General features: G+C 38.0%; 1 protein-coding gene across 5 annotated transcripts in view; it reads left to right on the top strand.

Annotated features, from left to right (window-relative positions):
- cadm1a (cell adhesion molecule 1a) overlaps window positions 1-14,957 on the top strand; it is a 444,596-nt gene that overhangs the window by 396,919 nt on the left and 32,720 nt on the right. For 3 of the 5 annotated variants that reach the window (XM_042499347.2, XM_088088619.1, XM_042499346.2), the window contains one exon: window positions 7,483-7,515. The exons of the other annotated variants lie outside the window; for them this stretch is intronic. In XM_042499347.2, coding sequence (XP_042355281.1) covers window positions 7,483-7,515 — 33 coding nt within the window. The remainder of the gene's footprint in view (window positions 1-7,482; window positions 7,516-14,957) is intronic. 5 annotated transcript variants of the gene reach the window in all.

The raw sequence follows: 14,957 nt of genomic DNA, 5'->3' as shown, positions 1-14,957 counted from the left end.
ATCAATTATTAGGCATTGCAGATAAGGCCAGAATCTCCTATCATGGTATTTTTAAGCTATTGTTTTTTTTAATGGTTACCAAGTATGGCAGTATAAAAATAATTGACACATTGCAATTTAACCAGTTTTTATTAACAAATTCACAACACATTCTTGCAAAGAAATAGGCCCTCCTGGCTCCCTGCACAGTGAAAGGCAGTTGCTATGCCATGTTCTAACATTTTTTTAAATCACATGATAATTTTATCATTTGGTTATTTATTTTCATGAATTTGTATGTTGCCATTTATTGTGCAACCAATGAAAAACTGCCCAGTATCAGTAGGATGAAAAAAAGGCTTGTAGGCTTGCACTTTTTGTAAGGTGGAGGTGAGTTGCTTAGTTAGTCGTTAGCAGATTTTTCCCCTGGAAGTATGCACTCTCTAATCCACTCCTCCATAGTTTGATTAGGTCACCATGGAGGTAAATGTATCCATATTGTAGCAGTTTAGTTTTCCACCAGGTCTATGTTTACAAGGCTATGTGGAGTGATATGGAGTTGTGTAAAGAAATTAGACGTAATTGCCGTTATGTACAGTTATTATATCACAGCTAACAACCAGCCAGATTGTTTGATCTGTTTTCGTCGTAATTTTGTATCACTGTAATGATCTATATCATGATACAGTGAGTGCTCTGTAAATTGGATTAGGAAACTGTTTAAAATAACCTTTTCTGCACTGTGTCCTCTTTATTTTAAAACTTCCATACAAATTTTTAAAAAAGCCTCACTTTAACACTTGAGCCAACAAAAAAAAAAAAACGTGACATTAAAATGGAAGCATTAAGGTTCCATAGATGAATAATTTTAAGTGTAAACAGATTTCTGTATTGAAGACTTAGCTTACCTCCTTCGAGTCTGCCCAGATCACTTAACCTTTCATGGTAGCTGGATTTGCAAGATCCCTACATCACACACCTGTTCAAATGTTATCAATCTATTAGATATTCATTAGTTTTGATCAGATGGAGGTTAGAGGGCTCCTGCTAGACCAAATAGTGAACTAATGTGTTAAGAAGGGTATTATCATGTTTCCATTATCATGCTTGTTGTTGTGCAGCGACATGATCACGAGCTGACTTGGTCATCAGGAGGTGAAGGGGATGGTGGATGGCGTGACATATAAGCGGGACGGCTGTCAAGCTGTAGATGACTGTTTGAAACTAACAAACAACACCATTTGTTCATTAGCAAGACATTGAGGCATTTCCAGCAACATTTGTGCGACCAAACATGGGTATTTGAAGCCATATAATGATCTTTACTAAACCATAACCGAGTGGTTTTTGTACCTAAACTACAAACAAACCTTAAGTGAAGGGATTTGGGAATGTAAAGTTTTGCCAACAGCAATTTATTTAGGTGATAACAAAATTCTGAATGCAGTTGGCCAATCAGAAGCCTCCATCATATGTCCATAATGCTAACGCCTATTTGAAAGTTATACCATTCAAAATCGCAGTTCAGTTAAACCGTCCCACAGCATATGCTGTACCCTATTCAGTATGTTAATCAAGGATTTCAGTTTGAAAGTGGTGGACTTATCAGAGATTCCTGTTCGTAAGATACAATTAACAAACCGAGTGCTGTTATACATCTTGTATGTAAAAGCCCATTTTGTTGTTTGGTCACAGAGTTTGCCTCAGTCCCGTGTAAAAGTGGCAAAAAAAAACAAGAGACAACAACCTTGGACAAAAATGATAAGTCAGTGTAAGCTTTTAGCTCCTCGGGACTCAGAAATAGAGTTTCTTTTGTAGTTTCACCACCATTCAACAGTTGTTAGGAGAAATCTATTGCTGAAGCAAAAGAGATACCAGCTTCTCTATCAACACAGCTCTGTGGGGGACGGCAAAATTCTGGGAAATGTAGGAAACCACAAACTAAAGCTGAAGTAGAGAAGGCAGGTTAGAGAAAGTGGATCCAACAAAAAGTAATCTAGCTGCCAGCGGGGACACCCAGCAGCCTGTTGGCATTTTCAGCACCACAGGGTTCCACCTAATCCATTTCTGCCAATACAATTATGATTGGCATGCCGTTATCTCTGCATGTTGAGCTGGATGTCATGTCACACTGAGTCACCAAAGGGCTCATGGGAAGCATGGCAACTAGTAATGGAGCTGATGTGCCCGCATCATGTCAGTGAATGTGTGAGAGGACACTGCCGATGTCTCAGTTGACCTGTGAAGCCAGAGATGGTAGGCTGCTCAAAACTGGACAGGCAATCACTCAGCAATGGACATATTGAATGGTCCCACATGGCTGCCACCCACAGTGTAATGAGGGTTACTAGGCCATGCTGCCTTTCTGTTGACTGAAGCTTGCAGGAACAGAAGCTTCATTTTACATTTTGATGCCAAAGAACACTAGTGCAGCCATGACACGGCTGCTGGACTGTTCTGTTGAAAAATGTCAAATCCCATGAAAATGAAAATCCTCCAGTCAGTTATTCCCCCATTTTTATTTGACATGTACGGCTGTGCAAACATATATTCACTCCCAACTTGTCAAATACAAATGCATGGTTAAAGCTCAAAGGGTCAAACTGTATTGCTCTAAGTGCCCCTCCGGTGTCGGTTCTGGACGGTCAGGGACGGCCTGTCAATTTATGCTCGTTACATGCATTGTGTCTTTTTAAAATAAATGTCTGTTTTCAAAGGAAATACATTTTCTGCTCGTTAAATACATACAAGCTCTATTTATAATTAACATAGAATGTAGGTTAAAACATTTTTAAAACATTTAAGGTTAATTTCCTTTGGTTTAAGCAACAAAAGGAGAGGTTAATGAAATTTATAAACTCTAACATACAAGAGACACAGGTGACGCGATTGAGTTGTAGCATATATGATATTTTGGCAGAGTCTGTTTTTCACTTTTGGATTAATAGATATAATTTAAGAGGAAACTCTTTAAAATTACTTCCACTGAGGTGTGTCTCTGAAAAGAGAAAAAACGTCATCACAATTCGTGCAGTAAAAGCATTTTGAACTTCCAGAGGGCGTAGTGTGCACTCCTTCAATTAACTCTTTTAAAAATAGCTTGGATAATAAGGATATTTTGTATAATTTTAAAGCTGATTTGTGACTATTTCTGTAATTTTTGTCATTGTATGTATACTGTGATATTGTTCCTCTGTGTGGTTTGTTTGTTGTATTTGGTGAGTCTGGTGTAGAGGACTTCTGTCCTGTACCAGGAAATTTAATAAATTGTAGTAAGGCTTAGAAAAAAAACCCATCAGGGTTTGACTTAAACTAAGTATTTTCTTACTAAAATAATGTGGCGACATGTGACATACGTCACTTTAATAATATGCTTCACATACTAACAGACTCCATTGTTATGTAAGGACACAAACAGAAGTTTCTCTGGTGAAGGTCCACAGAGTGTTTGATCCATTCACCTCCCCTCCAACCTGCTATATGCAGGCTTCCCTGCTCTTTATCCTAGTATTTTGGAGCATCAAAAAATGCCACTGCCAAGTGCGCTTCTTATTGCTGCTAAACGGTGCCTCAGTGCGTCAGTACTTGATGCCGTTTGATGTCTGGATTTTGACCGAGTTAGGTCTGTCTTAATGTGCTTTCTTGTCAATACTTGTGCTTCATTGACCCAAGTACTTACCTGAGTCCTCATTTAGTCAAGTACGGTCCAAATGCCCGTGAGGGTTTAATCTTCAGCTTCTTTATTGAAAAAAAAAACAGGTATTAGACTGGCAAGTAAGCTTCCATGGTCATCAATGGGGAGAAAATTCTTCTCTAAGTAAACCGCTCAATAATTCACCAGTTGCACTGATGTCTTGTAGCCTTTTAATCATAAACTTTAATTCCTTTTAATAATAACTTAAGGTCTTGGAGTCTAGATCTAATATTTGTTGCCAAAATGATCTGGCTCAAGGTAATGTTAAAGCAGGGAATGCTGTTTAACAGCCTCAGTGTGCTTTGGCTCCGTATGTGTACAGATCTGCTTTTATTGTAAATATGCATCACAGTGCAGATACCTTTAAAAAAACAACTGAAGAATCTTTAAATATAAAACTACCCCCTCCTCTTCAGGGCTGCAATGATGCAGAACAAGAACAAAATAGGCTGCGATCAGCCAATACTTGTCAGGAATCCTGTTGTTTCTGAAAGAATGTCAGTGCAATTAATGTGCAACTGAAAATATCACCCGTTATTGATAACTGTTTAGCTGGTTTCTTGTTTGTTACATTAAAGCCAGAATAGGTAAATTGGTGCACTATTTCTTAATTACCATGGGAAGCAAGGTAATTACTGATCTATAAACATGTCAAAGTGAAATCTTTATTACTTTTAACACAATGCTTTATTCATTGGCGGGATCCTGAAATTAGGATCCAGTATGTTAATTGAGGAAAAGGGCTGTTTTATAGATTTTTATAGATGAGTCTTGTGGCAAAGGTTATTAATGTAAACAAATTCACTAATTTGGATCTAGTACAGGTGCAAAGACCATGCCACAATAATGGAAAAATCACAGCCCTAACAGTGTTTTTACTTCTTTTCTCAGTAAAATATGCTAAGAAATTGTCTGTGTAATGAGTGGCCTGTGGCACTTTTTAGCACTGACATGACTCAACTACTCAAGGACCTTGTAGAGAAATGGGTCCTCAGAGGCCTTGGTAATTCTGAGATGGACTCAAAACAGTCTCACCTTGTGAGATTGCTCCCCGTACCCTGAGCCTCTGGCGGCTGAGCCGAGGTGTGGTATTGGCCTATAAACTGCTCCCCGAACAATTACACATACTGAGCATCATTCTCTCTCTTACACAAACATCTGTCTGTGCCTTAATAGCTTTCCAGCACTTTCTCATGTCTCCACTGAGACAGAAGGCCAAGGAAACGTATGGCACACTAATGTACATTTAGCCTCTTGAAATGACATTGCAGCTGTTGAAACTGTCTATTTGAACATGATCAGTTTGAGTGTGTTTTTCATGGCCATATTCCAGAGTTGACCAAATGTTGTTTTTTTTCATTTTGAAATTAATCTCAACACTTTTACTGTGTTAAAAGTTGACACTTTGATGCAGACACACTTTGATAAACACTTAGAAGGCAATGTTTTCGGACAAGCCCCATTTGTCGGTGGCAAGCGTCTCCCTCAGAAGTGTTTTTAAAAAGGCATACGTTTCCTCCAGCACAGAATTTCATTCTCAGCAAGACATGATCCTTGCTTCTGTTTCCCTGGAGTGCAGTAGTCTGCAGTCTCATTGTAACTGTTATAGTACATCAAAGCTACACACCTGGTCTGGCTGTGATTTGTCTCGGCTTTGTGCATTGGATAGATCTCATATAAAATCTTAATCAACTTAATCAATGCAGCTAGTCTCACTGGTTGCATTTACAGTGAGCTGATGGGTTTCAAACAGAGACAGAGTTGCAGTGGAAAGCTATTTTTAGCAAAAGGTTTCAGTCATTGTAAGATTATGAATCTGCTGCCATGCTCTGAATCTAATAAACCATCTAAATTGTATGAATTTACCACGCAATATACATTAATCCATCAATATTTGCGCAACTTCTATTAATATTATGTTATCACGGAGCAATGTAATTGCAAACATATTCTTTGTATAATATACAGTATCTACCTACTTTGTCTTTTGCATTTTTTTCGCGCTCAAAGTTCAAGATATAAATATAACACAATCACAAGAAATAAATGTTGGCACTGAGTGTTTATTCAAACCACAAAGTCTTTACATTTGATCATTATTATGTAGCGGCTAAGTTGAAACTTCAGATTTCAACAGTGCCATGGTAAACTTCTGCTTAAGTTACAGCACAAAAAACACTTTGCTGTGGTTAGGAAAATATCACTTTTGGGCTTAAAGTTCCACATTTGGGGGGAACGCGAGAAGCCCCTCACTGCACATTTAACGAAGTGAATTGCACACTGCATTAAGCAGTAATTGATCAGTTTGGCTTTTTGTTGGTCTGCAGCTTGGCAGCTGTCTTGCCAAGTGACACCTCATTCACCATTCCCTCCACCTCTCAATGACAAAGTCACCTCATATATATTGCATCCCTTTATAATCCTTAAAATGATATGTATAAAATGCAAGTGTTAACTTAATCACAGATGGCTGAAACATATGATGCCAACATCTTCCTCTGGCAACTGAGCTGATAAATAACACCCTCAAAATCCACCCATTACTTAAAAAGAACTGAACTTGTTTTACTTTACTTTCCTCTTGACCAGCTGTGTTGCTGTCAGCAGCACAGATGTAACATCTAAGAAGACACGAAGGTTTAAGACAGAGTGAAAAATATTCTTCAAACCAAGTGCTTGTCAGATGTCATCTGACAGCATCTGAAACCCTCTTTCTGAAACATGCAATCTGACAATCATGTCCACTTTTCTAAAACATTTATGCATCTGGTAGACATCTGCACACTGGCTGCAATTGCAAGATCTCCTTCTAGTAGTACTACAGCTAAAATGTCAGATCACCTCAGCAAACTACATTTAAAACTGAAAAAAGGTAAAGGTCATCAAATCATGTTTGTAAAAATATTATTCAGGGGTTCCCATGATCATTAAAAAGTCATGGAATTTCACAATCACATTTTCCAGGCCCAAAAAAGTCACTGATTTACTAAAAATCATTGAACATTTTGGAAAAATCATGGAAATGTGTTGAGTAATAAATTAAATCATTACTGTAACATAACAGTAAATTTATAAATATCACCAACCTTTTTTAAAAGAAAACATGCTTTCCAAACCTGAGGGACAGCAGGTTTGAAAGGTATGGGATGCTGAAATTATTTTTTTGGTCCATTTTTGGTCATGGAAAATGTTTGAAATTTTGTCTATGAAAATGTGTGGGAACCCTGCTATTCATACCAAGCTATTTGCAACACTGAACACTGTTACTTTGTTAAAACTTAACTTGAGTCATTGCCACGCAAAATATTCCCTTTGTAGATACATGGTGAAGTGTTTTCCAAGCCATACACTGTTACATTAGGACAGCGGCACACTTTTTTCCTCTTGATAGTTTGTCTTTTCTCCACACCACAGTTGCCTAAAGCACATGATAATAGTCTCGCCCATATCTCCTCAAGCAGTAGCCTTCCTCCCCTCTGAGTGGAACATCCAGTGTGTGCAGTGGGAAGTGTGTTTGTTTGTGTGTGTGTGTGTGTGTGTGTGCGTGTGAGTGTGAGTGTGTGAGTGTTTGTATGTAAGCTTATGTTTATCTCTGCACTGCCTTTGGTTCCCTTTGATTTCCCTCAAGCCTTATGTCTTTTGTCATGTTCTGGTCTTCTGAATGCTTGCTTATGGGTGTCATTTGTTTTCTCCCCCTGCCCCGCTCCCTCCCTCCCTGCCTCCTCCCCCATTTCTCCTTTATTTGCATGCTGTTCCTCCTGTTCCACACCTCCCTCCTCAACTGCCATGTCCTCTCCTTGTGTGCTCAGACACTGCGCCCAGCACTGAACCTGCAGCTCATGGTTGGTATCTCTACTTTCCTCTTGATGTCTCTTTTTTTTTTAACGTGTGTCTTTCCTCTGCAGCATGCCTACTTTTACTGTTGCATAGTTGACAGCTGTGCCAGGCTGCCCAGCCTGGAAATGTCAGCTGTGTGCCTGATGTCAGTCATGTATTGATCCAACAGACCTGTCTTAGGAGCCTCAGAGCACCTGCCAAGTAACAGGCTACATTTTATTTTTGTTGCGTTAATTGTGCCACAAAGATCTATTTATATCACTTACTGTCATTGCAAAGAGGCAGACATAGCATAAACACCCTTTAAGAAAAAGCTTTGCATTCTCCTTGCTGGAAGTGCAATTGTGAAATGGTTGCAGCAACCAACCAATTACGGTGGTTCCCTGAAGGTGCCACAGAGGAATAAAACCCACTCTGAGGCCAGGACTGATTATATCAACAGCATGAGACGATTCTGTGTGGAGGCAAAAATAGACCTCATTTACTCGTTTTCATTAATTTGAATGAAGATGATACGCATCATTTTCTCATTTTGCCTAATTTGCATCCCTTTTTTCATTATTTTGTGGCAGCAGTTTTGTAATTTGTGTGAACAAATTCATGAGCTTGTGGTCACAAACTTTCTATGAAGCATGTGCTCGGTTTTCCACCAGGAAATTTTGAACAGATGTAAGTCACTTTCTATAATGGGCAAATTAGGGGTAGCAAAAAGTAAGCAACTGGCACGTGTTTAACCCCCTGTTTGTGGTTATATAGTCAAATTATATTTAAAGTTGCAAGATCATGCACTACATAAAATGAACAAACAAATACAAAAAGAACCTTTGGGTCCCCTGAGCTTTGGGGGCCCCATTGCTAATGCCCATTTTGCCAGGTTGATAATCAAGTTTTACTACTATGTGGCATATACGTTAAAACTTTATGTCTCAACATGGCTATGACTAATGTGTGTTTATGTTTAGGCCCAAAACCAGTTGGTTATGATTAGGAAAAGATCACATTATGGCTTTGCTTGCCATAAAAAGTTCCTTTTACATGATTTTATTGCTTTGTTTTTTGCAGGTTCTTTTCAGTGGATGGTCAGATTTTATCAAAATAAATGATAGGGCCAGACAGGCGTGTTCAGGACTTGCTGAGGTGTTTGAAGTGTAAACAACTCAAGTGTCTCACAGAAAACAGCCAGTCTATCTTTTTAAATAATAAAGTTGAATGACTCACAGTTCCCAGGGGGATCAGTTTAAAAGGGGTAGAGACATTTGACATGGGCAGGTTGTTGCTCTTCTCGCTCAATTTGAATTATTTTTGCAATTTATGGTGTGAGTCATAGGACCTCTTTTACTGCAGATTTTCCAATTTAACTTGCAATTCAATTGTATGAGTAAGGTGTCTATTTAACAGACAGAATCCATTCTTTAGTGACGTTTTTATGTGTCCCAAAAACAATTTTCATAATACTTCCATAGACCTGTATTGCAATGATACTTTACTGCATGAAATGTGCTGTATTATGAACTCCTGGATTCCTTCAGATACATCAAGGCAAAAGCTATTTTACCTCCCCATTGCTCATGCCATTTTTTTACAGCTTACTGTATTGAATCTACAGATTGTGAGTGTTAAATATGCAGGGACTGCAGGTTGGAAGTGTTCGTGAAGAGCACTATGTGAATACATAAGTCACTTCAAATGGAAAAATGTCAGTGACAGATCTTTCCATCTGAATGTGCTTTACCACCATAATCATCCTGGCTGTGTCTGCAAGCCTGGTCGACAAAAAATGTTGGCATTGTACATTTCTGCAAACCATGATTACATTACATTTGCAGGTTTCAGATGTATCTTATCAACGTCTCTAAATTGACGTAACACATGAGCTGACTTTGTCACGGGTGACAGAGGAGATGCTGGATGATGTAGCACCTAGTTAAACCACTGTTCAAAACCAACAAACAACAAAAGTGGTTGTGATTTATTGAGACATTGCTGTGTTTCTGGTAGCTTTTTAGGTGTTTTGTAGCATCCTGTCACTGTGTTTCCAGGGGGAATAGTGCCACGAAAAGCTGTTGTTTTTTTGTTCTTTTTCAGACATCACTGCTGGTAGGACTGTGCTGCCAAAACCGAGTATTTTAAATCAAAACATGATCTTTTCCTAACTATACCCGAGTGATTTTGGGTCTTAATATAACCACACATAAATCACAGCAATGTTGAAATGTAACGTGTAAATATAACAGCCACATAGTAACATTCAAATGTAATATATCAGTGGTTTGCAGAATATAAACATGTTTTCTGGCAATGAGGTTGTGTACACACAGTTTTACAATACATGCATAATTATAACTGGCATTTTGGTTGCATTCACCATCAGTTTTTATTCCAAATACATTGTTAGGTAGATACAATTACTTGATTAATATTGAAGGTGAAAGCCCATAAATTAACACCTATGTTATCATCATATTTGACATTAAACTAAAAGATCCCTAAGCTGGGTTGTGTTTGGGGATATTTTTGGTATCACACAATATATGAAAGTAGATTATTTGGTTAGATTTTGAGACTAGTTGCATAAAAGCAAATACACACCTTTTTTAAAATGCTTTAAGTTAGTTCATCTTGATATCTCTGGTGTTAAGGAAATATTTTCTCATTTATGTATGAATGAATTTAATTAATGATGTAATTAGCATGTGGCATGTCTGATATATCACAGTGGGATATGAGGCAGTTGAAGTGCCTCCTGACATGGTGTTGACTTCCTGTGTCAGACAGACACGCCTGCAGCTGTAGTGTGATTCTACATGTTGGCAGCTTGTATTGGCCAGTCCACAGATGCTTTTTGTGAAATGTGTTTTTCAATTTATTCGTTTTTAAATGGTTGCCCTAGATACTATATTCTATCTCAGCGCATAATCATTTTTAAATTATAATAATTAGCTGCAGTTATTCATCATGAATATATTTAATGTATATTACCTGGAGGTTTTACAAGAAACTATGGGCTAAATGCAATAAACAGCAGCTGTACAGAGTCACGATTGTGGGTATTACAAGGTCAGTGATAAGTTGCATTTCCCACTGAAACACACTGAGGAAAATAGCTTTAGTTTTTGGCATAACATCTCTTCAACTGCTTGAACTGAATTCCTTTAGGGCCAAAGTAAATGAATAAGAGAGTGTGAAACAAGCGTTCTGCTTGACTTTAGCTTGTAAAAGTTACTTTTCAGTTTTAAATAAAAGTTTTATAGTGGGTTTCGGCTTATTTTTTACTAATTTAGTTCATTCCCACAGCTCTCATGACAACCCATATATGTTACATTTGCATGTTATGTAGTGAATACATTGAAGCTTTATTTTTTAACAAGGCTTTAGTTAACTTGTGGGTGAATTTAGGAACAAAACCGCTTGGTAATGCTAAGGAAAAGATCATTTTTTGGCTTAAAAAACCAAAAAAAACCACAAAAAACCATAATGGGTTGCTACAGAACACCATGTCTCGTGCCTAAGAAATTGCTGGAAACACAGCAATGACTCGTTATATCACAACTGGTTTTATAGTTTGTCTCAAACAGTGGTCTGTGACAACCATCTCACATGGTGACATGCCATCCTGCCATCCACCATCCTTCAGCTACTAAAGTCAGCTACTAAATTACTTAAGAAACATTGATGTAATATGTATGAATCATGCAAATTTATTATTTGCAGTACCATACAAAGCCAATATTTTCTTCTGGCAACTCGGCTGCGTATAGCATATTACTTTTGGCCGCTTCAGAGAAAAAGCTCTGATAAACCCACTGTACACTACCTGCTCAGCATCAAAGGGCTGACAGACAGAGACGGTCTGTTCTGCATAGTGGAGCATTTAGCAGCTAAAGAGCCAGATATTTCTGACAGGAGTTGGTAGAAAAACAGAGCTAAAAGAGAGTGAATATTAAACTTAGATTGACCAAGTGTCCAGAAACATGACTTCAGATGAATGATAATGTTGTTCTGTGTCTGCTGGATATGTAAATAAGCAACCCTTTGCAAACAAGTTTGTCATATCAACTTGGTGAGGGCTTGTTAATGCTATGTGGCAAGGCCAATAAAATCCATTATGGCAAGTTTAAGTAAATTATGAAGTGAAAATGCTTAAAAGGTTTGAAAACATGTCACTTGTTTGACTTTGTTTACATCTTGTGCTTACAGTAGATGTCAAAGGAGCAGGTGTCATTACTGAGTGTTTAATCAGCCCACTGCCAGTCTAATATCAAGAAACACTAATAACTACATTAACATGTAAGTGACTTTATATCATTTTGATTTGTTAAAAAAAACCAAGAAAAACGGATATTTAGTTACAGTATTTTCTTCTCATGAAATATCTGTAAAGGGCAAAAGAACATGGCTTAAACCAAATGAATGGATTTTCACGGTGGATTGATGGAGATGGGATTTCATTAATATGCATACACGATTTAGTAAATGAACATTAGCAGAGGGTTCAGGTGTTGTATCGAATATTTAAATATAATTAACACTCACTTATTCCACAAGGCTTATGCTGATGTGCAATTGGGCTTTCAGTGGAAATACTACGCAGTTTTTTTCTTTTTTATACCAGCTGACAAATCATGTTTTGACCCGTGAAATGCCTGTTTTTTTTTTCTTAATGCATCAGCCAGCCACACAACAAAGACACACAGCAGAGCCTTAAAGCATTTCTTAATGCACATACTGTATATCCTTAAATGCAAGCACACATCATATAGACCACATTTTCACATCAGATTCATAGTGCTTGTTTTTTCTTGAAGGTTAAAAGTGCTTTGTTCTGAAAATAGCGTTGCACTTTTTCCCCTCCAGAAGATAAAACCATAAATCCAGCTGCTTTATAGAGGTTACCAACAATGATCTATAGACTGTAAGAATGAGAATGGGATGCTGACAAGATGCCACTGACTTTAGATGTACTCAAGGTCAGCATTTAAACATAAATTTAAATCAATCCAGGTGAAGTGTTAGTCCCCTGTTCATTGTAACACTTAGAAGGTGGAAACCCACCTTTAGTCAATCTCTCGTGATCTTTGAAAAACAAAGTATATCACACATGAAATTGTCAGCTCAATGGTTCTTCTATAGTCTGTTTCAACACGTTTTCATCGCAGCTCATCCAAAAGTTTGGTCAGATGCCCTACACATCAAACCATGAAGCGCTTGGTAACCGTCCAGCCAGAGAGGATGTCAGTTTTTACTCGTAACATACATTGTGTCTTTTCAAAAAAACTTAGAACATGGATATAAAATTGATAATTTTTAGGTTTACTTCCTTAGATTTAATTGTAATTGTAATTTTGACTTCTTTGTGAGACACACAACCTCCCACCGCCTCACCAAAATGTCAGAATTCAGTTCCTTTGTATTTCAACCACGTGAGACATCCTTCCCTTCTGTCTCCTCATCAAGATTCAAATTCGTTTGTATTTTGAACTGTGATGAGTTTAACTCACACCTTTGATAGGAGGCCGAGGGGTGTGTTTCTCACACCTTAGGGCGTCGGTCCTTTGTATTTCAACCACGTGAGACATCCTTCCCTTCTGTCTCCTCATCAAGATTCAAATTCGTTTGTATTTTGAACTGTGATGAGTTTAACTCACACCTTTGATAGGAGGCCGAGGAGTGTGTTTCTCACACCTTAGGGCGTCGGTCCTTTGTATTTCAACCACGTGAGACATCCTTCCCTTCTGTCTCCTCATCACAGTTCAAATAACTACAAAACTATGTGGTAAGATTTAAAAAAAAAACATCTTGGTTTGGCTCAAAGTGACATATGTCTCATACATCATGTGACAGGTATCAGATCGATCACGATGGACTTTTTGGGTTTTCAACTGGACATGAAAAGCAGTCTTTTGGGTGAAAGTCTAGAGTTTGATAAAGCCATCCACTACCCTGAGTTGTATACATTTTATATTTAAAAACTTTATTTTTAGACAAGAATTGCATTGCTTGTTCCGTAGAGGATCATTTAGCAGCTAAAGAGTCAGTTATTTCTTTCATAAGGTGGTGGAGACCAAAACCAGAGCTACAAGAGAATGACTTACATTCATCAGGTAGCCACAAAAATGACTCCACGTGACTGATAATGTTGTTCTGTGATGGCTGGATGTTTAAAAATGTAACAGCTTGGTTCTGCTGCCCACAAGTGGTTGAAAAAATTGTTAGTGCAGCTTTAACGGAAAACAAACAGGACAGTCATATACATCAATCAGTCTGTATACTCCCACACAGTCCTGAGGAGAGGTCTTATCAGCCAGTCACCTGTGTGGGTGTCCAGCCTGAACACAATACGGACAGTAGTTCAGTAAATAGTGAATCACTTTGTTATGACTTGGATTTTAAGCTGTGATTCAATGAATATTGTCAGTGATGAGTCAGTGACTGGCAATGCAGTGATAATAACATCAATAACATGTGTCCCCAGGTAGAGGTAGAGGTAGAGGTAGAGGTAGAGGTAGAGATGGTCAGTAGGTGGGCTAGAAGAAGTTGTGCATATAAAGAATCAACTCAAAAAACTGGGCAATACCTATACAACTATTTTCACAGCTGTTTAATATGCATATGGCGGCATATTTCACAGAGGTCTGACACCATGGAAACACAGCTGCAGCTCATGATCATTAGATTAGAGTTTTAGTAAAACGAGTTAATGAGTTGCATCAACGATTGTCAATATTATTGAGAATTCTGACTAACTGGCACATTTAATTAAGGTAAACAAAAGTGGCTGTAGCTCAAGAGTTAACATGGTATATCGCTTTATATAAAGGCACTATATGAATTAGTTTGGGGCCTTTGTCAGGATCTTTTTCATCCCAACACCATAGACTAACAATAAAGTTGTTCTGTGTCCTACATGTGCAAAATGCGTTAATCAATCACCCAAACCTGATCCGCAGGTCCACAAACCGGAGCTAAAAGACACCTGACACCTGAAAAAGTACAAACATAGCAACTACTCACCCATCTTTTAGTGGTTACCTCTTAAGTATGATTTCAAGTAACAGCAGATATCCTACGTGGTTTGTTTACATGAGCACATAGCTGATATGTACAGTTGTTTGTTTACATGACAGAGGCCTAACAGAAATGCATATTTACCAGTTTCAGTGTGGAAAGAGATGCTTGCTGTTAGGACATAATGTCAGGTCTACATATTCTTAATTTCCTCATGCAGTTCATATTCAACAGTTCATATGATATGATATGTAAATATGTAAACACGGTGAGGACATATCTCAAAATTTGCACAGTTAGATTCACTGGTCTCCTGGGGAAAGTCCTGTGTTTTTCCACGGCCCTAAATTGGATTGCTTGGGACCACTTTCTTCATTACTAATGTCAGCACATTATTACCGCTGTGTATGCGTGAGTAACTGCCTCACTATTATGCAGGATA

The sequence above is a fragment of the Plectropomus leopardus genome, chromosome 15 (assembly GCF_026936395.1).
Source record: "Plectropomus leopardus strain MGB_pleo_1.0 chromosome 15, ASM2693639v1, whole genome shotgun sequence".
Lineage (NCBI taxonomy): Eukaryota > Metazoa > Chordata > Actinopteri > Perciformes > Serranidae > Plectropomus > Plectropomus leopardus.
This window is presented reverse-complemented; position numbering and strand designations above follow the sequence as displayed.